The sequence below is a fragment of the Hyaena hyaena genome, unplaced genomic scaffold (assembly GCF_003009895.1).
Source record: "Hyaena hyaena isolate Hyena2069 unplaced genomic scaffold, ASM300989v1 scaffold_1124, whole genome shotgun sequence".
Lineage (NCBI taxonomy): Eukaryota > Metazoa > Chordata > Mammalia > Carnivora > Hyaenidae > Hyaena > Hyaena hyaena.
In genome coordinates this window covers 17,498-42,534 of record NW_024081758.1, presented here as the reverse complement: position 1 = coordinate 42,534, position 25,037 = coordinate 17,498, and the positions used below count along the sequence as shown (strand labels likewise).

Below are 25,037 nucleotides of genomic sequence, written 5' to 3'. Positions count from 1 at the left end.
AACCCTGAAGTATATAATCCCTTAGCTGCCTATTTTAGAGAATTCAAAGGAAGAAGCAAAGGCAATCCTAAAAAGAGGGAATTTTATGAAAAGAACTCACTGTAGATAATTTGTTTTACTATGGACATTTACTTAACCCATTTCCATTTAGCTGAAGCTATTTTAAAAATACATTATATATCTTGCACATCTGTTCCATTCACAAAGAGTTAAGATTATTTTTCAAAAGAGAAAAAAAAGATGTGAGAAGATTTAGGGTGGTGTTCTTTATACAATCACTTGTAACTGAAAAGTTGAAATGTTCTTCTTGTAAATTTTATATTCTCTGATTTTTGCTCATTATAAGTGGGCTAGCTGTAACCCTTTAGAATAACTTCAGAACAATGCCATTCAACTTGGCAAGTTCTCTTTTTAATAATGGTTGAAAGTTTTTACCTCATAGTTTATGAGTGTCTGCTCTGGGTATAAACTACACAGGAAATTAAAGTTAAGTTAACATACAAATCATGTTTGCTGCTTTCAAAGGGAGACATTTCAGTTGGTGAAATCTGATTTACTTCTGTAGAATATGAAATAGTGTCATGGGACGCCACTATTCAGTAAGTACTTGCTCTGCTGTCTGGGAACAGTTAGCAGACAGAATTCCACTTGGCTTCTGGCTGTTTCCTACATGCTGATCATCTGGTCCTACATAGTCCAAAACTCAGCCTCAAGACTGAACTATTAACCCCCAAGCTAAACTGATTTTGCAAATTTTAGAAATGTTAGCATTTGCCAAGTTCCTTTAGATTTCAATTTCTTAATTTTTTTTAGAATGACCTGTATAAAGACTCTGAAGTTGTACAACTGTAAAAGTGTGAGCTCTGCTATTAAACCATGGCATCTCTTACTAAATGGCTTTTATTTTCATTCTAGGACCCCCTCTTATCCCAGAGCGAGGCTCAAGATCTATTAAGAAAGCCTAGAATGGATAGGAAGTTACATTAAACAGGTTTTAAAGGGAGGAAAAAGTCTTACACAGGGGAATTAGAAATTAGCATGGAAAGAGAGTAAAATGTTTGCTCCAGCCAAATAAATAAATAAACTGGGGTTAGTGTCAAAGTGTAGTTAGCCAGGCCTAAAATTAGATCAGTACAAAAATTATATATGTTCCATGTCAACCTTCATTGTAACCTATAAAGAGGTATATATATATAAACAAAGAAATTACTTATTTCCAGACACTTCTAGAGATGTGAAATTTTGCTTCTTCCTTGAACTCTGAAACTAGCCAAATCTACTGACCGACTACCAAAAAATTAAGCTTTGATTCACTGGTGAATATGCTTCTAGCATGAAGCAAAACACAGTGGTAAGAGGAGAAGCTCTCTAGAGCAAGCAATGCATTAACTTTTCCTTTGCAAACTACCTGTGCTTCTGGAAAAGTTTTATTCTTAAGGAGTCCTAATTTAAAAAAAGTCACTTCTTAGCAGCCTTATGAAATAAAGCAAAAAGAGGAAAGATCTATAATAGGTAATTATAGAGTAGGAGGAAACATTAATAATAGACAACATAATTTTTGTCAGCCAAAACAGAATGTGGGAAAATAAATATAATAAATGTAGGTCTAAGCCCACCATCTCATAGCTCTTAAGAATTATACTTAATGGGCTACCTGGTAGATAACCTGGGAACTTGTCCAAAGCAATTTCAAATATATGCCAGGGTAGGCAAATTGTCCCCCACTGCCAGGCTGCTATACAAACCTACCCTCGGTCAATAGTACATATAAAGCCTCAAAGGGTTAGCAGTTTTCAAGAGTCAAACTCCAAAGGTTTGATACACCATGAGCAAAGAAGATGAGCGAAAATGCATTAGTAAAACTGGTTACTTGCCTACTGATGTCCACACATGCGACTACTCATGATTTACTGATCAAATATGTTGCTTTCACATAATTCATTAGTAATTAATTGCCATGCCAGACACTTCGTTTAGTCTAACAGGGAGGATTCTAGTGGACGGATTATAGTGGGACGAGTTGGTGATGGGGGTGGTCTCCGGCTAGAAAGAGAGAAAGAGAAAGAGAAAGAAACAAGTAGAATCTCTATCAGAGGCCTGTCCCAAAGACGCTGAGAAAGAGCCACGGCGCGCACGCTCATGCACAGACAGGCCAGTGGGGGCGGTTTGCCATCTGTAATGATTTTAACATTGTCACCTCACATTCATCCAGCGGTTTTGAACAAGAAGAAACTATTTTGCATAAGCAAATCTTTCCCAAAACTGAAGTTGTCCCTCCCAATACTAAAAAAAAGATAAATTACCAAAAATCTATCTGAAACATACGGCACATTTCTTAGCCAATAGAGAATGATTACATAGAGTGAACTGTGTTATGTTATGCCTACTCCAGGAACTTATAAGGTCTATTAGGCCTCAGGGAATGCTAGATTTTGAATTTTTATTTCCTTTTAAATAATATTCTTCCTCCTTTTTCTTACTGTTAGAATATTTAGTTATCACTTCTCATTGTCTTTAGCAGTAGCTTTCTCCAATTTCGTCTATATTTTACTTCTAATTTGCAGAGCACTGGAAAATCCGAGAATCAAGGTTTTGGAGTTGACTACAATAAGTGTAAATAGTCTCAGGATGAGTATGACTCGGTTTCTGGTGGTCATGGTGTTTCTGAGGCCAGCTAGGTTGCCAAATAAACTCCAGATAATGAAATATTACTGTACGTGAGAATCTCAACATCACCAAGTAATATTCTTTATTTCCTGAACTCCTACATTTACTTCCTAAGTGTATTAGTAAACTCTTGTGTGGACTTGATTTTGTATGTAATATCTTGGGGAGTTATTTTTATATCCAGCCAAATTCAACATATTCTACAAAGCTAAACATTTCTTCTTGATAAAACTCTCCCATTGATTTTTTTCAGAAAGATCCCTTCTGGAAGTATATGTTGTGGAATTTCTTCTGCATTGGAAACACTAACATGATTAAATCAAATGTCCCTACTCAGGTATGAAGAAGTGAAGATTAAAAAAATCAAAGAAAACAATTATAAAATGTTCAAAAATCACAAACCTTTTAGACATTGAAGGAAAAAATAAAAGCAAAAGAGATATTGTTGATTAATGGAATAAATACCACTTAGGCACAAACTCATAGATATAGGCAGAGTGCTTTTTGGTCCCTGAACCTGAAAAATGTCGAAGAGACTTAAGAGGAAAGATTTCCTTTGGAAGGTGCATTCCAATTAACCTCTTATGCTAGTCTTATCACTAGGCAGTCACTTTATTTTATTTTATTAAGTTTATTTATTTTGAGAGAGAGAGAGAGAGAGGAAAGGGCAGACAGAGAATCTCGACAGGCTCTGTGCCACCAGTGTAGATGTGGGCCTTGAACCCATGAACCATGAGATCATGACCTGAGCCGAAGTTAGACACTTAACTGATTGAGCCACCCCAGTGCCTCCAGACACTCAATTTTTTAAAAGTGTAACTGGAGATGCCTTATAGGCACAGTAACCAAATTAAACCATTCAATACTAGTTGTTTAATTGGGGTAAACAAATAAGTCCTCTTTTTTCAGAAAGGCTACTGGCTACTGTGACCACCTGAAATGTTTTGAGTCTTCCTTGCAGGGAAAAGTCCTCCCATAATTTCCTTTTTACTTATGATCATGTGAAAGCACCTGCCTTTCCATTAGCATACTGCTTATTTTCATTTAAAAGGGCCCTATTTATTTAGCTTATATATGGAATCTTGAACCTGCATCATTTTCCCCTTTGATGTGAAGTTTCTAGAGGCCAGAGGTCACATCCACTTAACTGGCCTCATACAGCATTGAGCATGATATTACATGCAATTATGTTCTCAGTGCTGTTTTTTTGTTCATCTGCTAGACCTGCTATCCATCCTTCAAGACTCACCTCTGTGAAGTCTTCTCTGACCCACCTCCCCCTATCTTGATACAGTTGCTTTGAAAGCATCTCAACATATTTCTATTACAACCATCACACTGAGTCCTAATTAGGTTTATGTTTACCTCCACTGATGAGAAATAGGCTGTATCTTACTCATCTTCCTATTCTTATAGCATGTGCTTATCATTTAGCCACTGAAAAACTGAACACCGAAAACTGAATAAATTAAAGTTACCCCTAGAAGTAAGAAGCAATTGATGAATACAGGGCATCCAGATGGCTCAGTCAGTTTAGCATCTGACTTAGGCTCAAGTCATGATCTCACAGTTTGTGCGAGCCCTCTGTGGGGCTCTGTGCTGATAGCTCAGAGCCTGGAACATGCTTTGGACTCTGGGTCTCCCTTTCTCTCTGCCTCACCCTCTATTTGCACTCTGTGTATCTCTCTCTCTCTCAAAATAAATAAACTTAATAATAAAAAAATTAAAAATAAAAAAGAAGCAACTGATGAATGCTAGTGGTATTCATTGATCTTTACATTATAAAAAGGTATTTGTTAGCCAATCACTGCTGCTGCAGAGAAAAAAAAGCTACAGTGACATGTAGGATTTTGACCCTTGGATATGTGTTAACCTATAACATATTTACTCAGTTCTTTAGTAGATGTTTGGAATAAGTATTAAATAATAGGCCTCCTGTCCTCAGAGAGTTTGATAAATAGTCACATAACCCATAGAAATGTATTCTTAGCAATTAAGCAGTTCTGGGACATGGGGAAGGAGTTGGTCAGAATTTGAACTTGAAGGAAGGAAACTCTACCAGAAGATTCAATAATGGGTTGGACTTAATTATGGGATTAAATTTTTTGTAATGTTTTATTTATTTCTGAGAGAGAGAGAGAGTGAGCAGGGGAGGGTCAGAGAGAGAGGGAGACACAGAATCTGAAGCAGGCTCCAGGCTCTGAGCTGTCAGCACAGAGCCCAACATGGGGCTCGAACCCATGGATTGTGAGATCATGACCAGAGCTGAAGTCGGACGCTCAACCAACTGAGCCATCCAGGCATTCCAAGGGATTTTTTTTTTAAAGTGGATCTTAAACTTTGAATTCAGTGAGAGGCAGGATACAACATGGTGTGGTGGGTTGGTAACTACTTCCTGCATGCATGATAGCTTGGACCAAGGATTGTAGCTAGGAGAGAAAGTAATACAAACTAAGTTCTCTTCTAATTTTGTTCTTGGCTGGAATGTCATTCCTCAGTCCTTCCTGACCTTCCTGTAGTTTCCAATCACCCTTCCCCAGTCACTTCATGATATTTGTGTATTTCATAGCACTTAATCCTGTTTATAATTATTATTTATTTACTATATTATTGCCTATGGTTTCTGATAAGTTCCTTAAGAGCAGAGACCACATACATATTCTGTATTTACTCTATATATTCAGCATTTAGCACAATATGATTAGAAGGCAGTGAATAAACTGCCAGATCAAAGGGAATAGATTCAATGGGGCCAGGAATAATTTTGAGGTGTTTATCAGATGTTTTTGAGGCAGCGAGTTTCTGCTGATAGAGTACTAGATCCAAAGTCAGGAGATATGGATTCTAGCACTAACTGCCAATTTGTACCTTCTCTAACCACCGGAAGTTCTCTAAGCCTGAGTTTCCCCATCACAGGCGGAGGAGACTCAGACTAAATGATCTATAACATGCTTTCTAGTTATACGTTGCACGTAAAATTTATTGAGTGTCTGCTAGGTGGACTGCATTATGCTGCATGATTTTAAAAACTTGGAATCTATTTGGAGTGGAAGATGAGTAGGATAGACAAGTATGCAAGTGGTTTTTACCATTGTACCCCATCTTAAGTGGAAAAAACAGGGGCAAATATGATTTCAACTGCAACATATAAAAGTTGGAGACGTAAGAGAATGTAGGTCTATAATGAGGTTATAAGAAACTAGAAATTACATGATGAGGATGGGAAGGAGGAATTCAATGGTGGGGATGGACAATGAAGAGATTTAAATGTTCTGATGGCCCAACTGCTTCTCATTAATCTCACTGCCAGTTTTGGGCCATGCTGATGGATCAAGAAAAAGACAGTGAATAGTAATGGGCAAGTGCAGAAGGGAACCAAGACAAAACATAGAGTCTGCTCTATGCTGGGACTTTCATTTGTCTTTTCTTGTCAAATTTGCAAGATCTTTGGCTCATGGCATGGTTTTTAATAAAGACATCAGGAGAACCTCTCCATTATGAGCTATTTAAAAGCATCCCTTAGGGCCTTGCATTAAATAGGCACTGAATACCTGCGTGGCGAATCAATGATTAAAAGGATGAAGGACAAAATTTCCATCATGTTCTCTCAAAATAATTGTGACATCTTTAAAATATGCCCCATTTCAGGTTAAAGTAACCCATATGTATACTTAGTAATTAAAAATCCTAAAAGATCTCCCTACCTACCCTTCTAGAAGAAATGTGCATCATTTTGTTTCTAAAACAATAAAACTCTACTTAGAAATTCAGGAGGAGCATTAAGTTGTTCAGTGTGATTTTCTTAATAAGCGATGCTCTTTGCCAACCAGAAATGCATTTAAGGTTTACTGTTAATGTCCATTTCATTGGTCTACTTCCTAACCATTTGAAGAGTTTCCAAAGACATTCACCTCATAAGACAGTTTGTTTTGGGCAAAGCAAAATTATTTGTTTTGTATCAAATTTTGCTCAGTTGCTTTGTTTAGTGATGGGCTTCATTAACTAACCCATTACATTGAAGTGGGGCATCTTGCATCACTTAGTGTTTATTGAAACACTGTGTTGTTTGTGGGCGGTTTACGGTTATGATAGAAGAGCCATGTTTCTGCTTCCAAATCAAAGGGAAAGATGTAATACTTGTAGTTGCATTTGTAGCTGCAGGGATGAACCTTTTACAGTCTTTTGGACAATGACAATTTTTGGAAGAAAGTCCAGTGTTCCTGCAGGGTGGGTAGCATTGAGGGCAGTGGTGGGGTGGGGACTGGCTTTACTGATAAGGGAGAAGAATGCATTATTTGTCTTACTCTCTCTTTCAGTCCTCTTCTAAGAATGGAAGAACTAAAATTTCATCTGCTCTGCTCTGGGTTAGCTGGGTTTGAGTATTCATGACATGAGGCCTATCTTGGCATGGGTTGGCGGAGAGTTCTATAGGGCAAATTGCTTTGGTGCAGTGTGTGGGATGGTGGTGGAAATGACTGTTCTAGTTTCTTGCCATCAGGTACCACAACACTGATTGTTGAAATGGCTGGTTTTTCTGTCCCTGCCTTTATTCCTTGTTGGGGTGGGAAGTGGGAATTATGAGACTGGTAAATGTATGAGCCAGACTGGGTCTATGCAACTCAGTTTCCTTCCTTTTCTATGTTTAAACCAAGTTTTCATGACTCCCAGGCCAGGATTCCTTCTCCTGGACAGTTATATTAGCATGTGCTAAGGCAATGGTTCTCAAATTGGACCGTACATCAGAATTCCCAGGTGGGCTTGTGAAAACCGAGAGTGCTGGTCACCACACAGTGTTTCTAATGAGGTGAGACATTTCTAGCAAGTTCCTAGATGATGCTGATGCTGCTGGTCCTGGGACCAGGCTCTGAAAATCATTGTTCTAAGGTGTAATAAGTGATTTTGGTCTTGCTTTATTAGCAATTCAATTCACTTGCCAGATAAAGTATGGGCAAAAAGAGAAAGTACTGAAAAAAAATCTTAAGAAGGATGAAGAAGTGATTGTAGAAATACTTTGATACATTTGAGAATTAGATGTAAGCATGGGTCAGATAGGTTTTAGGTTTATTTTGTAAAGACCAAGATACTATATACAATGGTAGTTTTCTTGTTAGTCATCACAAGAAGACTATACTTATTTAGGGAAGCTTGTATTTGCTTATGACAATGGTATTAAGTACAGATAGTAAGCATCTATGAACATGCATTTCAAATTGTCATCTTTGGAGAGGGTATGACTGGAATCCAACCCAAGTTAGCTAGGTGAGTCTCCTCCCCTATCCCCCAAAAAGAAAAGGAAACCCTCAAAAAAGATTAACATATCTAGAGGAATGAGATCTGCCTACCAAGGTAGTATTTACACAAAAAAAGGATATGCAACAGGCTTCTTTATACCACAAGTTCTACTTATTAAATATAATTGAGGCTTTAAAATACATCTGTCTCAAAAATTCAATTTACATAGAATTACATATTATATGTAATTACATTAGGATGATGGGAGAGTTACACATCCCAGGTTTCCAGGAGCCACAAGGATCTGATACCAACTTGTCCAACTTATTCATCTTACTGATGAAACAGGTAAAAAAAAAAACCCACCCTTTTTAAAATGAAGGGTTTTGTGTACTGAACTATAAGAAATAAGGCTGCATCTGATGAATTTCTTAGAACACAAAACGAAATGGAACAAATAAAAACTGCGTCTGAGTTTTCTAAGATCATAAAGAGCACCTCCTACAGTGGGCTCTGCTGGGCTTGTCTCTAAAGCAGCCTCAGGCAAACATGGCTGTGGGGGCACCAGCTGAGCTGGGGGCTGCCCACAGTCTCTCTCCCTCGGGAACTGTAATGCCTGTTTCTCTATGATCCTCCAGAATTGCTTAATCCTTGCATTGTTTTTCAAAGTTTAAGGCAGGTGTATATACAGTTTATACATAGTTTATGATCTGAATGGCATTAATAAACTTCCTATGAACCAAAATTATTCTTTATCCTGCTGACAGTCCTCCACAGCACCTGCAGAGGGCAGTGTCCCAACCAGCGGTTCAGTGTATATGTGAATGAATGAAAACACAAGGGACAAATCAGGAGAGCACCTCTGGGTGAAACTCAATGGCAACTGACTACGATCTTCCTCTTGCAAATGTCTGCTCTACCAGATTATGAGACACACTATTTTAAACACAGTTGCATTTGTGCTTTGCTTCTTATTTGGAGCATTTTTTACCCAAACAGATTTTTACATACCTACAAGCTATCAGGCAGTTTTTAAAAAATGTTACAACAATCAGGACATTGAGCACATGGAAGATAATAGTTTGTAATTTATTATGAAAAATAATATAGGCTGCTATCCAGCATATTTTTGGCCTTTTCAGCTTTAGTAACATAATGAGCCAATACTGTCCAAGAATAGTTTACAGTAGATGTTGGAAAGAACATAGAACTTGGAGTCCACTTAAAGGGTTTAAGAATTCTCTAATATGATTCGTGCTACAGATTAGAGCCAGTTTCTTTCCCCTGTGAAAATGAATCCATGATTTTATAACACATGTCATTGGGAAAGTATGAATCCGTTGATGGAATCTGAAGTAAGAACATAAGGGGAAAAATAGTCCACAACTGTTATTTGATGATATAAACATCTAATATCCTGTATGAATTAGTCTCTGAGATAAATGGTAACTATAATCTCCCTCCCCACATGGATTTCTTTCATAGGGATGGTACAGATAGACCCATTTCCGTGGTTCCAGCAGAAAAAGTGGCTTGAAGGATGATTTGCCCACATTAACTCTGCTCAGTTTATGATTTGTACAAAAGGATTTTATAATAGCATTCAAGCAGGCAAGCTTTTCAGCAGTACAGAACAAAAGAGAAAGTGTTTGTGTTTAAATGGTTTCTTAAAGCACACTAAATATTGGGCTAATTCCAAAATAAATTTTGATTAAGCGCTGCACATCAACTCATTTTGTATTCTTTCATTCCTCAGTAAGCTCTGTTTATGTGCTACGTGCTGTGTTGAGTCAGATGTACAGAAACATAATCGCTGCCTAGGAGTTTCTGTTCGAGATGGGGAGACAGACATGTAAATCGTGGCAACAGTGTGGTAAGTACTCTGATGGGGCTGTGCCTCAAGAGTTTCAGGGGCACCTGAAGTCTTAGCCTGGGACTGGAAGGTTGGGGAGTTCGAAGGACTTCCAGGAAACAGGAGAAGTTGAGCGGACTGGTAGTCTAGAAATAGGAAGTAGTGTGTGTGAAGGAAAGAAAGCTAGAAAAAAAGCACTGTCGGTTTGAGAAACCAAACGTTGTCTTGTTCTTTATCACAGTGTCAAAATTCCTTGTTTTGCTCGGAGTCCTTATTCATACAACAGAGAGCTTAGAGGGTTTTGGGTTGTATTACAATAGGATTCCTTAAAAGCATTAGTTTTGAGATTTAAAAAAAACATGTTTTAGCCTCTGTAGTGTATCACTGATAACAGAAAAGGTGGGTGGTGGGAAAGACTAAAAGATTCACAAAGAAGCAGAAGGTAAGAGGAACACAGTGGTAAGAGAAAGGATGTGGTTTGAAAAGAGTTTTACACGCACATGGCTTTTGAATGAAGTTAGGCAGTGTCCCTTCCGATGATTTTCTTCCATTTCTCTCCCTTTCTCTCTCCTCTTTTCTCCTTCCCTCCCTCCCTCCTCTCTCTCTCTCTCTTTTGAGAAATCCCCAAAGAGATCTCCAAGAACTTACATGATGTAGAAACCTAGTCCCATTGATGTTGCTGGGGCACAACTATTTCTAACCCTCTTCATCTTCTTCTTTCCTCTTCTCCCTGCCCTCCTCTCATCCCCACCGCAAGCGCCAGGGGAAGGGGTTGGCCAACTCCACCATTTGGGGGCAGGAGGAGAGGTTGGGAAGGAGGTGCTAAGAACCAGCTACTGGGAGAGGCCAACGTCCACTTCTGAGCCGCACATTCCTTTGTCATCTCAAGTCAAGAGAAGACAAAAAAGAAGCAAGGATGGGGAGGAAAAAAGCAACACTTTGAATCTACGTAGAACTGTGATAGTCATTTCTGGTTTGGGAAGACAGAAAAGACTTTCTGTCCCTCTCTGATAGAGAGCAAGAGCCTCATAGGCATAAGTATCTGACTTGGGGCCTTACATCAGACAGGGCAAATATGTAACTAGAGATATTAATGGAAAAGTTAACTTTCTAATTCTTTTTCTTTTAGTAACAACAACAACAAATCCAGAGCTCAAGGAATTTGAAGGCTTAGGGAAGGGAAGATTTCTGTTGCACCAGTGTTTCATTTCTGCCTGACTGTGATACCTGGCGAATTAAAAGGCCAGGTTTAAAAGCTCTACATGATATTTTTCTGGCCACTTGCTTCTATAAGTCCAAGTGGCAGAAATGGAGACAAAGAGTTACTGGTTTACTCATTTCAATCCCAGTGATTTAAAAAAAAAAAAAAAAAAATCCAGCAGGAGGAGCTCTAACATGCCTTAGAGCTCAGATTTTAAAAACAAAAAAGTTTAAAGCAAACAGGAACACAGAGAGGCAGTGTGCCTCACAAGCTGCCGTGTCGGTGAACAAATATGTGACTAAGTCCAATTAAATAGTTAGTGCGTAGTAGCCAGGTGATGATCCCGGCTGAGACAGAGGGCCAGCATTTCCCCTCCGAGAGTCTCCTCATTCTGATGCAGTTGGACTGCTACTGATCCCAGGCGCTAGCTCTTACAAAAGAGGGAGCAAAAGGCCGATTTCTAGGCAAGTCTAGAAGTAATTCTTTGCCTCTTAAAGTGTCACACTGTTTCTAAATGAGTCTTTGACACCGTCTCAAAAACTGCCTTTAAAAACAGAATTTTTATCAGTGGCTGAAGGTACTACAAAAACTCCCAAATGTTCCATCTCCTTTACTCAGTGGCTTGATGGGTACTTCTTTCTTTCTTTCTTTCTTTTTTTTAAATGAGGGAAATGCTGTGTTTGTAAAAATTGGTGCTAAAAGTGCAAGGAATCATATGTCCCCTGGGCCATGTAAAGAGTCTGCAGAAAGAATTATAGCTTTCTAACACACGCACACACATCAACTGCAACACAAAGAATTTACTCAAGAAAACAGTGAAAAGTATATGAATTTAACAGTTATAGTTTTCGGGGGTAAGCCTTTCCATTTTGGACAGTGTTGTGGGAGTGGAGTCGACGAGTGGGCATAGAGGATGGTCAGAATTACTTATCCTGAAGGAAACTTTCAACCAATCCCTTTTAATCCACTGCCAATAAGAAGTCAAATTTTTTGTTTTACACCTTAATGGTATGCCCACATTTAAAATTTTTATACAAGCTTCTACAGAAACTTTAACTAGACCAATTCAGACCAAAAGTCACTAAATAAAGCTAGTCTAGACGGAAAAATCTATGAAAACCATATGTCTTTTAGGCATCTGTCTTACGAAAACTGCCATCATCCTGGAGAAACAGTTCACAAAATATGCTTTTAGGAAAACACTGCTGTAACGACTATGGAGCTGTGCTTAAGAAGACGACTTGACTTGGAGAAAGTAAAGCCAACATGTTTACAAGGGAAATGTTCTCATTTCTACATACATCTGTCTGTAAACATCACTGAAAGGACAGGCAAAGGAAGATAGAATTTATATTTCCATTATCTTAGAAGGGATCAAAAGAGTTAGTTTTGTTCCTCCACATTCCTACAGAACGATAGGCCAAGGGATCTCAAAGCCACTCTGTTCTCACTCACAGAAAACTGTTTTGGATAATGTGATACGTGGATGAGGCCAAAGAACCAGAACATTTTCTTCTGATTATTACCTCATCCTACTGGCCTGCCAAACACAGCTAGAAGGCAGGTGTCCGACATAAGTAACTAAAGGAAGATTGTCCTGTATAATTGGATGTAGGGCCCACTGAGGGACAAGGGAATTCAGGGTTGGGTACAAAGCAAAAGTGCAGGAGAATGCAGTACACAGAAAGATTCAAAAACCTCTCTTTTCCGATTTAATATTGCTTTCTCAACTGGGGACAGTGGTCAGCGCTGCCTTCATCGTTCTGGCTTCGTATTTTTACCTCTCAAAATGCACATTTAATAAGCAACACGAAATCTATAGGAAAACGAATAGGAAAGCAAACTTTAATGATAAAAAGAACATTTTAACTGAAAGCTGAACAGTCTTTGGAGATTATGAAAGTATTTATAAGTTGCAAGGACTCCTTGTGATGGTCACGGATATTTTCTTCTTGCTCAACAGGGAAGGGGAGTTTGGAACAGCACAGTAACAGTGGCTATTGGCATAAGTGCCCCATGTGTTACTCAGTCACCTAGAGGGTGGTGAATGAACAATATACATCAAAGAGCTACATATGGAGGAAAGGTCCTGGGTTGGAGGAGGCAAGTACGGTAAAAAAAGAAGGACATTCGTAAGATGCTGTCAATTATACACCAATGTTTTAAGCAAAAGTGAGAGGCACTATTTCAACATGTCTATTCAAAGATACTGTGCCTTAAAATGAGTTTTCAAGTATTAAGATGGTAATGGGATCATTAGAGTGTCTGGAATATTAAAAAGAATATTAAAAAGAATTAAAAAGTAATCATATCAACATCCCTTGTTAAAGATTCCTACACTGAACTACAGGGCATTTAAGAAGGTTAGTCAGTGTCTGATGATGAGTCACAGGGATTTCTGTGGCCCATTGGTTTCAGTCCTGAGTACTCTGATACCACTATTGTCGAGCTAAAACTAGAGGTCTGCTTTCTTTCAAATAATATGTGTATCATGGATTTTATTCTAATTTTAGACTCAGATATGTGGAGGGAAATTACTGCAGTGGTTTCTCTAGTTAACACATTTACTAATGTTTCCTTAGTTTTCCACCCCAAGAGGCAATACTTAAGGTAGAATTTGCCTCACATGAAATTTTATTATTTTAGTTATTAAAATATTTTCCAACACTACCAAGAAGCAAAAAAGAAATTCTAGTTGTTTTAAAAGTAAGTAGACATTTTCCTCAGGTTTTATAGCTTTTCCTCTGTGAATGGTGGTTTAAAGTTGGAGCGGTGTATAGACTTTTTGGCATAGTCCCTTGAGCATGATGTTAATGGTGGATTTATTTGAGGGACAAATTTCATTCACTCTTCAAGTTGGTTTTAGGAACAATCCTAATCTAACCTTAAAAAATACACACAGTACAGAATATATCTTATATAAATATCCATGCCCAAGTGAAATAATTTCATTTTAGAACTTTCTGGGCTGCAAAGGACCTTTGAAAGTCTTTCTTGTCTACTCTCATAAGAGGCCACATTCTAGATCAAGGTCATATATATTGACCAAAATAAATTTAGATAATGCTACCTCATGGAAATCTGAAACGAAATATAGGTAATATTTATGTGGTGGAGACAACTGCTATTTGGACTGTAAAATAAAATCACTTTCCAGATCATATTTAAAACCACCTGGGACCTTCTTCTCACACATTCTCACTTCCTCTTGGTTCTCAGATCTGCCATGGAGGCCTGGGGACTCGTGTGGCAGTGTGTCTAGTTTGTGGTTATCCAGTTCTTCTGGTTAGTCTCCCTCCCCATTGGTTTGTTAGCCCTTCCACAAAGGAAGCAGGGAAGGAATGGAGCTTATTTCTATTTGTTTTTATTTAAAGTTTGTTTGCTTAGAGTGAGAGAAAGAGAGAGAGAGTGCACAAGAGGGGCAGAGAGAGAGAGAGAGAGAGAGAGAGAGAGAGTCCCAAGCAGGCTCCACACTGTTAGTGCAGAGCTCCACGTGGGGCTCAAACTCATGAACAGTGAGATCATGGCCTGAGCTGAAATCAAGAGTCAGATGCTTAGCCAACTGGGCCACCTAGGTGCCCTAGGAATGGCGCTTATTTCTAAATTTTATATTAACTTGCACATTTACTGGGTTCCCAGTATTTACACTGCATCCTATATTTTCAGTGTTGAAACTAATCCCAATGGGGGGATTAGTTTATGACTTTATGAAGATTTGGATCTCTCCCTATGTTTGAGCAATTGAAGTCAAGAAGGCCCAGCCTTGCCATTCCATGAGTGATTGAAAATTTTGCTATTTGCCATTTTGATTAACCATTAACATTTTTTGATCCTTGGATGGAATGTGTTCTCTCTACAGTTCATGTGAGCTGATCATTTTGACTGGAGCACAGGAATGGATGTTTCCTAGTGTTTATGAGAATCATTAAAAAAATAATTCCAGAAATTAGAGCACGCACTAGTTGTGGTTTTGCTTATCATGTGGCTCTGATGCCTGAAAAGCAGCCAGAAGGAAAAGTACCATCCGTGATGAGGCTGCCTAAATACCTTGTGGCTTTAGACCTTGCCTTAGGTGGGAGTTCTTCTATTTTTGATCAGAGTTGCCAAGTGATCTCAACTTCATCTGTGTATAGGTAACATGGCATCAAAACACATACAGGTTCTCTCAAACCCAGTGCCCTTCCAACACTGGCCCCCCTCCTCCCACACTTAAAACTACTGGCCAGACCAAGTGTAATAATCTTTTGGCAACAGCATTTAGTAAGCCAGATGGATTTCATTTGGCAACTAAAGGGTGTAAATATGTGTTTAGCTTCAGAGGTTCCCCCAGACAATGGTTACAATATGTTGGCTCTAGTAAGCTAAAGGATTTCAGTGTTGGGCATTTAAAAATTCTATGTTTAAGCAGCAATAAAGTTATGACAAGCAGACAAAAGCCATCAAACCCTCAGCTAAGTCCTCAACTCCCTTTCTCATATTGCTGGAGGTAAGCGTTTAAGGACCCTTCTGAGTGAAAGATGCAGCATTTACAATTTCGTGTTTAATTTCCTGGCTGTTTATCAGCTAAAGCACCTCTAGTAAGCTAAATTTCGCTTCTAATCTTTCACGGTAGCTGATAAGTCAGAGGGGAGGAAGAAGCGCCCAGCAGCTAACAGCCACGATTCGTGGCTCTTTCACCTCTAAATTTTATCCAGGCAGCGCACTCAGAATGAGCTGTCTGTGCTATGCTATGAATCTCTGAGGCCGCTGAAAAACATGCCATCTAACCAGAGCTGTCTGCATGTGAAGGATTTCCCTGGAAAATCACTCTTCTCTCACAGCGAAAGAGACCAAAGAGGGCATGATGAAAGAGCACTACTAGCTCGTGTGCATCTATCTGCTTCCACTGGTTAGAATTCGCTTTTCTTTTCCTTTTCTTTTCTGCTCTGTCCTTTTCTTTTTTGAGCTGATATCAACTCATATATAGGAACATTCAGCAGACTCCAACCGGTGACAGTTTGCTGCTGAGTGGACACAGGAAGAATAATCATCATTTACTGTGCAGTTTTCACTGGTCAATGGCTTTTGTGCCGGACTCCCATCTTGGCTGCCTTCCTCTATCCATCAGGTGAAACCCAGGCCAGGGCTGGGTATCTCCAAACTCAGAAATGCTTTCCCTGCAGCGGCTGGAGCTTAGCAATTTAGAACCCCAGAGAGAACAATGACAGAGCTATTTGCTATTATTTATCATGGGATGTGGAAACAGTTGTATTTGGTTAACTTGATGCCAGTTACCACTGGGCTAACAGTGGCATATTCTTATATTTACCGCTCCTGCAGCCTGTCTGCATTTATGTTGCTTGCTCTTTGTCTGATGGAGACCCTTCCTTCTTTTCTTTTTTCTTCTCTCCTCCTGCCACATCGGATGTTTGGAAAAGTAAGATAGGGGGCGCATCAAAAACAGAAAGGCAAGCGGAAGTCCACCTTGACACCTCTGCCAAACTCCCAGATTCTGACCTTCAGAACACTTGCAGTTCTGCTCCCAGGCCTCACCTACACAGACTGCCTGTATTCGCATTGTGGCAGCATGGAGATGTTTGTGTAAAGTAGACTCAAGTTTGCTAGACCCAAGAAGGAAACCACCAGGCTAATTTTACCTTCGCTTAAACCAGATTGAAACCAAGACTGAGGAATGAAAAACTTTGCCGTTAACCATAGATGCACCTCAGTGAAATAATACGTTATAACCAGATTCATTATGGAATTTGAATGATTTTGATGGGATAGTTAACTGAAGGGCTTAAATTAAATGGAATATTTTATTTAGTGAACAAATTATGGCCAAATTTCTGTTTTCACTAAAATATATGAAGCATCATGACAACTCATGTTAAACCTGTAACAAATTATTAATTACATTTGGGATATCAGTAACAAATTTGGTAACACATAGCCTCATGAAATGAATTAAGCATTAAGAATCAGAAAGAATACCTCAAAGTTGTTTCTATTCTTGTCATTTATACTTAAACATTTTTTTTTGCTTAACTTTTAAATCCAGTTGCTAAAAATAAAAACTGTTCCCTGAAAAATCAGACTACCTGATCATAAATGTATTTATTTGTTCTTTAAAGGGGAAGGACAGTAAGGAAAAAAAAAAAAAAACCTCATGGCAGAAATCAGAAATCACAAGGCGAATTCATCATTTGTCCAAATGACACTCAGCTGCTAAGAGAAGTCATACTTTTAGAGGGCTCTTGAAGAGGGAGCAAATCAGGATGTTTCCAGGACATGATTGTGGGAGAGTCAGACATAGGCTAGTCCCAAAAGTCACTTAATTGTCCATGTGCCCTGAACCCATGACTTCAATTCTCAGCAGCTTCATCCTTCATGGCACCAAACTTTCATGTTAGGGATGCAAAGATACGCTTATAAGAATCGTGCGTTTGTCCTTACTCAAAATTTGGGGGACTGGCTGAAAAACAAAACAAAACAAAACAAGGAGACCTTCTCCCTAAGTGAAAGGGAGTCCATGTCAACTGTCAATTAAATCAACATATATGTAAAAGAGGTATAGCACAGCAGTGTATCAACGTCAAACGTCTGAAAAGAGATTAAATTGTAAAAGAACCAAATGGCTTGTACTTCCTTAAAGAAAAGACTATGAGTGCATCAATTATCTCTTTATGCAGAGGGATTTATGTATCTTTTGCCGTGGTTGGTTTAGCAGTAAATTACAGATAATGTGGGGCTGGAATGAGACTCTACAAGTACACCGTGTCAAGTAGGGCGAAATGAGTAAGTTGAGGAATGGGTCTAAGTGGGAAACCCTGTGATAATGTTGATGCTTGTCAAGGGCTGTACGCGCAGAGCAGGGCACCGGCCTCACTGTGGAGCTCATCAGAGAGCCCTCCGATTGAAGATTTCTTGGTTTCCATCTTGTGTTTCTGTCATGTGGAGGAGTTGGGGTAAAAGCCAAATCCTTTCTTATGACTCAGCTTTGCCATTTTTTAAAGACACCATCCTACTTGGTGACAAAGGGGGTTAAAAGAACGTACTTCAGTTTTTCAATATATATATGTATTTTTAAAGAGAGGACTGAGTGACGAGGTAAATGAAGTTTGCTTTTCCTTGGATAGAGACCCTTTCTCCCATCCTTATCTCCTTTTGACTGTTGCACAATAGCTTAGTCCGAGGAGAGGGGAGAAGACAAATGAGTAAAATAATGCCAGAATCAGCTGTTGCCAGGAAAAACACACTCCGATTCAGTTAATTTGTCCTGTTAATGTCAAAGGCTGTGATTCCCAATGAACTAATTTTAAGAAGCTATAACTGAAAATAGCTACATCAGCCCTAAAGTTAGCATTTGACGGAGATTAGGATCTTCAAGTAAGAGAATAGGGCCCCTAAAGACGTGGCGATGTCTGCTTAAGATCATTTTGCTAAACAAGAACACAACTGGCTGGGATTTTCAAACTGGGTTTTAGCCCCTTCAGAGGAGTTGAGGGGGGCAGAAGGGGAGGGGGCACACCAGATATTCTGGCAGTAGAAAATGTTCCACAAATCAAATTTGTGTACACTCAACTTACTAATGACAGAAGCATCCCTACTGGTGAGTCTCTCTGGGCCGGAGATGCTCCCCTAGCTCAGGTGGAAGTAATTAAAACAGGCATGTCGTTTGCAGTATTTCCAGCTTCCGCACGGAAAGCCTCCGTGTGCACAAACCAGAACAGCTCGAGCAGCTGAGGAAAGCAGGGCCAAAAATGATTCCACCCGCCTCTCTCCTTCCTCTTCCTTTACGTTGGAATGGAAAGATAGAATAATTAAAAAAAAAAAAAAGGCAGCAGAACACTCGTGGTTTCTGTCCAACTGCAAGTGCTTTCATTATCTTGGAATAGGGTGAAAATAAAAGTATATATGCTCTTAAAAGGCAAAATCATAACTTGCTAATGAAGTCGCAAATTATCCAGAAGAAAACTATGCACAGGCATATGCCGAATGGCAGAATCTTTTGCCTCTAAAAGTTCAGTTATTGCCTTTGTAATATTAAAGCCCAACAGGGAGCCGGCGGGACACAGCTTGTACTGTCTTGTCACGTTATGAGTTTCTGGTTTCAGATAAAAGACAAGAAAGGGCCCTTTAGAAAGTAAAGAGCTAGGGAAAAAAAAATCAAACTTCCTTCTTGGAAAGCTAAGGGTTGTTTTCCTGGAGATGATGGATAATGGCATTTCAATTTTTTTTTCTTAGTTTTTAATAGAGAAAATGGAGGCAAATCATAGAGGGAAAAGAGAATATATAAATAAACAGAACAAGGTGAACTTTCAGCAAGAGCTTCCTCAACTTTTTTCTTTCTTTTTCCATCTTTGTCGTCTCTCTTTCTTTCCTTTTTTTTTTTTTTTTTGAAATCTTAAACCCCATTTCTGGCTTGCATTTGGTAGGATTCCTGCTCTGGCTTTTATTAAAAACAGACTTTATGTGGTCAGAATTCTTCATCTAAAGCTAAACTTTAATAGGCATAAGGATCCTGACAGAGTCTTTCTTGCTCCCTCTCAGGTGACCCCCCCGCTACTCCCCAGGGGGGTTTCTCTCCCGTTGTGCTGAACTGGCGCTTAAACTTGAAGGCTCAGCACAAAACCCAACTTTCCTCTTTTACTCTGCACTCTCATTTCTGTTTTACATTTGAGGCTCTTTGCAAGGCCAGGGCAAGTTAGATCTGGCTCCAAGCAGAGAATATTCTAGAAAGTTTGAATAACATAACTGCCGTCCTATAAATTCCCCCAACACAGATGCATTAAACCTGGTGGTTCCCCTTCTCTAGCACGAGCTACCAGTTCCTGCCAGCTACCTTGTGTGCGCAAGCTTGGAAATACCAAGGGCAACTCCGTCCCACTTAACAAATCAATTTAGCGTTCAGCAGTATCTCTGAAGGGTATTGGCTGGCCAGCTTATCTGAAACAAAGAGGTAAAAAAAAGACAAGCAAGCAAACAAAGACATGCACGTTCATTCCTGAGGAAAGGCAACGTCAGGCTGCTCTGGCTCCTTCTTATAGCGAAACAGACATAATCACCGACTCTCTATGGGACTCCTGTCTTCCCACCCTCAATACCCTTGCCCAGTGGCCTCCACACCTTCCTGGCACAATGGCAGACACTTTCCCAGTCAGTCTGAGGTTTCCGAAAACAGTAATTTAATCTGACTTGCAGTGAGGCTCAACACTGATATTTTTTATTTATTTTTTACACGGAAGGGAAAATCTTTGAAATTCTGTAGCGCAGCAGTTCTCAAGGGGAGGCGGAATTTTACACCCCCCTCTCTACCTCCCCAAACACACTGGCAATGCTGACATTGTTATAGTCGCAACTGGGGGAGTACAACTGACATCCGCTGGGTAGAGGCTCTGATACTGCAAAACATGCTAAAATGCACAGGACAGCCCCCCACCCCCACCCTAAGGAAAATGCCAGTAGTTCCGAGGTTGAGAAACCCTGGTATTGTGGTCAGGATACTGGTCTCTGGAGTCGGACTGCTTGGGATTAAAGCCCAGCTCCATTAGGGTCTGGTTGAGCAGCCTTGGGCAAGCTCTTTAGAACTCTGTGCCTCATCTGTAAAATGGATAATAACCTATCCTTTAGGGTTGCAATGAGCAGTAAACAAAAATGTACCTGCAAAGCACTTAGGACAGTGCCTCGCATACACTGGGAGCGCAATAAATATTAGCTATTGCTTTTATTATTATTACTATAAATTTAGCTGAGTTCCAAATAAATTATAAACCGGACGTATTTTTGAGGAAAAAAAATAGGTTTGAGAGTACACATATCCTTTCTGATTGGGACCAAAGTGATGATAACCCTAACAACCATGGTGCTTCATAGTTTATCAGGCTCTTCCAAACACCTCCTTTCATGTGACGTGGGCAATGACCTTGCTGAAGTTGTTCCTCTTTCATAGATAGGGCACCCCTAGCTCAGAGTTTAATGAGTTGCATGAGGTCTGTGGCAACCAAGGTCTTCTGATTCCACATCCCCTGATACTCCTGTGACACCAGCCTTCTTTTATGTGTTTAAGATGTCCCTTCTCTTCATTTCACCTAACAGCCTGAGGATCAAAATAAACGTAAGCCCCACAATCAGAGGGTGAGGTGACTGAGGCTTCATGGGTGGGAGGAAGTCACTTCTCTTTTATGGTACGTGCATAGTAAGGTTTTCCTTCATAAAGCATACACATAGTTCAATCCTCTGAATTGAATTAAAAAAAAATTAAATGTCTGTATGAGCTAATGTTCTTTCCTTTTAAAATTTCTGATGTTGAGGAAAAAACCTCTTAATTCCTTCTATTTTCAAAGTCTCTAATTATACACATTGCACATATTTGACCGCAAATGCACAAAGGTGAGAATATAGCTTCAACTGTATACATTTCAAGTTTCATTTACTTATTCACTATTTTGTTTCACAAGCCTGAAAAAAATCTGCTTACACGTGCCAAAATGTACTATTCAAATGTACAATGTTCCAGCTCGTGTATGGTTAGTGACTGCACACAGCAATCATCAAGTGTGTGTGAAAATTTCTATGTGTAGTTTAAAAAAAAACAATTGCAAACTAATCAACACAGTTTTTACTCAGGCTACTTTAAAGTTAATAATATTCGGTCTAAGGGTTATAGTTCAGGGGGCAGATGGATCATATTCCTTGAAGTGAGTGGTTTTCTAGAATTCCTTCAGTCATAGAGAAGGCAAGGCCTTAGTTCCTGATACTCTCCTGACCTACCCAGCGCACAGCTTGCAATAATGCTGCCATAGCCCTTTTTTTCCTTTCAAAGTGCTCTCTGAGTCTACAAACAGCTGCCCAAGCGTCATTCATTTGGACTCAGTTTCTGTGGTCCCATGAAGTGTGTGCCAGTTGCTAAAGGAAAGGTTTGGACCACATATTGGTTTTTAAATGGTGTCACAGTCTCCACCATTTTCCCATGGTAGCCTTCCTGGGTGAAAATCGCAAATGTGTACCATAGTATCTTTGCAATTTCCTTTTCCAAATAAACCCTGTCCTTCATGCTACGAGAAGAGAGCCACAGAGCATGTGCCCACCTCGCGCTGCGCGGGGCACTCACCTTGGGACGCTGGGTGGGGCCCTGGTGGGCCGTGAGGGCACTTGTGGGGGCGCTCCGGACCAGTCGCTGCTGCTGCTGCTGCTACTGCTGCTGCTGCTGCTGCTGGGGAAAGGGGGCAGCGGGCCTGGCCGGAAGGGCACGGGGGGCGCCCCCGAGTGGGGGCCGGGAGAGGGAATGGCTGGCGCAGGCCCTCTACCGGATGCGGGTCGACTGAGGGGACCGCTCAGGGTCAGCCGCCTCTGAGTTGTGGGGCTCGGAGGAGGTGACCTGGGGAGAGAAAAGAGCAGTTTCTGTCTAAATTCATCTTTAAGAATGTATTTTCTAGGTTTGTGAAAATTACACTTCACTGAGTAACTCATATCCATGTTAGAAATGTGCAAAGGTGTGGCGTGCCTGGGTGGCTCAGTTGGTTAAGCCTCTGACTTCAGCTTACATCATGAACTTGTGGTTTATGGGTTTGAGTCCCATATCAGGCTCTGTGCTGACAGCTCCGGGCCTGGAAACTGCTTTGGAATTTGTGTCTCCGTCTCTCTCTGTTCCTCCCCTGCTTGAACTCTGTTTCTCTTTCTCTCAAAAATAAATAAAGACTAAAAAAAAATTTTTAGTAAAAAAAAGAAGTGTAAAAAGGAGGGGTGCCCAGCTGGCTTGGTGGGAGGAATATGCTGCTGCTGATGTCGGGGTCCTGAGCTGGAGCCCCACACTGTGAATAGAGAGTACTTTAAAAAAACTTAAGAAAAGAAAAGGTATAAAAGGGGTAAATGGTGGAAAGGAGGTTCCCCTCCTCCCAATCCTTCACTCTGGGGAGACACCCAATAGCAGTTTCTCGTGTATCTTTTTCAAATACCTTCTATAATACAACACAATAAAACACATGTAGTATGATACAATGTTCTCTCTTCTCTCTCTCTCTCTCTCTAAATTCCTTTTTTTGGTACATATTAGAACCCAACATTCTACAACTTAACTTTTTTTTAAAGCTTCACAGTAATTTGACTATTTTTTTTTCTTAATGTTTAATTTTGTGAGAGAGAGAGACAGACTGTGAGCGGGGGAAGGGCAGAGAGAGAGAGGCAGACACAGAATATAAAGAACACTCCAGGCTCTGAGGTGTCAGCACAGAGTGGACGTGGGGCTCTCAAACTCACATGTGAGATCATGACCTGAGCCAAAGCGGGACACTTAACCGACTGAGCCACCCAGGTGCTCCATAATTTGGCTATCTTTTCATTTCAGTATAGAACTTATTCTTTTTGATGACCATATAATATTTTGTCGTAGGGATGTTTTGTGCTTGTTTTTGAAGGGGTTGGGAAAATCTGATGCCCCTCTTTCACTCCTGAACATACATATCTTTTTTCCTCTTTTTTTTTTTTCTTTAGGTCCATATTGGTTTAGGGAAGCACACTCAGAAAGTGATACCGGACAAGGTCTGCAGGCCTCAGGTGACACGGGGCCATGCCCTACCTGCGGGAGTGCTGTATCCAGGAGTCGTCCACGGGAGGTGGTGCAGGGGTGAAGGTGGTGGCAGTGTTGATGTCACCAATGATCACAAGGGCCTCTTTCAGGGCCTGGTACATTCGAAGCATCTCGTCCCGGCGCTGGGCCTGTTCTGCGGATTCTTCCATGAGAGTATTCTGGTCTTCCGAAGAATATAACTGTGCCAGGAGCTCTGAATTTATGAAATCTTTAACCTGTCGGATCACCACAGAGAAACAAAAATGGGAATGCACGTGTGATCAGATGGCATAAACGGGTTGAGAGCCTGGGGACAAAGTCCACGACAGCCCGCTCTGGGAAAAGGTGCACAATGCATGAGGTACGCAAGATGTTCAGTGTGTATGCGTCTGTTTCCTCCTGTTTCTTCACTGTCCTCCCAGTTCTCAGCACCAGTACAGGAACAGTTTTTCCCTTTCTCACGGCTGTGGGCTAAAGGTAAACCTAGATTAGTTGAAAAGAGGGATATACCCTACCGTCGCCAGAACAGAACCTGTTGGCTAGGTAAGCATTTCCATGAGGTTGTCCGAGGCTGCTTGGCTTAGAGATGAGGCAGGTCCCAGAAGGAAAGAAGCAGTATTTTCAACAGAAAACATTGATGTAAAGAAACCTATGTAATAACCCAACTCATCCATTCCTTGGTATTCCTAGCTTTTACCAAAATCACTGAAATATTATTAAGATCCCAGGTTGCAATGTCATCTCAAGAGGGGAATTAGCACTAATAAGTGAATTCTTATTAAATATAGAACCTTATATCGTTATGCAAGTTGATTTACCAAAAAAAAGTGATATGCTCTCTGTCCTCTAGAGGTTTCCAATAGAAGCTACTTAACAGTAACGAGAACTGACATGTGTTTCCATAGTTAGTAGGTATCGGAAAACAGACTGAAGTGCCAACAATACATATGAGTCTTAGGGGAGTGGCATTTTGTAGCAGAACAAGAATGGAGAGGATGCATATACTGCACGGCACACAGGGAGAGAGTGCTGGCCACCATATTTCATCAAATCTAAGATACCAGTAAATCTGAAAACACATCATAATTTTATGGGCCACAAAGAGAAAACACATTAATTAAACTATGACAGAATGCCAAGATGTCATTGAGTGTGACATGCATCTTCATGTCAGAAATACTAATGTGGGGGCGCCTGGGTGGCTTAGTCGGTTAAGCCTCCGACTTTCGCTTAGGTCATGATCTTGCGGTTCGTGGGTTCGAGCCCCGTGTCGGGCTCTGTGCTGACTGCCAGCTCAGAGCCTGGAGCCTGTTTCAGATTCAGTGTCTCCCTCTCTCTCTGACCCTCCCCTGCTCACGCTGTCTCTCTCTCTCTCTCCTAGAAATAAATAAAAAACGTTTTTTTAAAAAAAAAGAAATACTAATGTGAAACAAGTGAATGTGAGGATCAGTGGAATATGGTGTGTCCCAAGTGCCTTCACAAGTCTTCTAATTTAATTCTCACCACACCCTTATGAAATATATTATAATCTTATTTTT

At 40.2% G+C, this 25,037-nt stretch overlaps 1 protein-coding gene across 1 annotated transcript in view; it reads right to left on the bottom strand.

Annotated features, from left to right (window-relative positions):
* Positions 1 to 1,532: 1,532 nt before the first annotated feature.
* The window catches only part of DNM3 (dynamin 3), a 38,167-nt gene continuing 14,662 nt past the window's right edge, over positions 1,533 to 25,037 (bottom strand). Inside the window, exons 3-5 of the mRNA XM_039222417.1 lie at positions 23,509 to 23,735; positions 22,045 to 22,311; positions 1,533 to 2,043 (exon numbers count right to left, since the gene is read on the bottom strand). Coding sequence (XP_039078348.1) covers positions 1,974 to 2,043; positions 22,045 to 22,311; positions 23,509 to 23,735 — 564 coding nt within the window. The 3' untranslated portion in view covers positions 1,533 to 1,973. The remainder of the gene's footprint in view (positions 2,044 to 22,044; positions 22,312 to 23,508; positions 23,736 to 25,037) is intronic.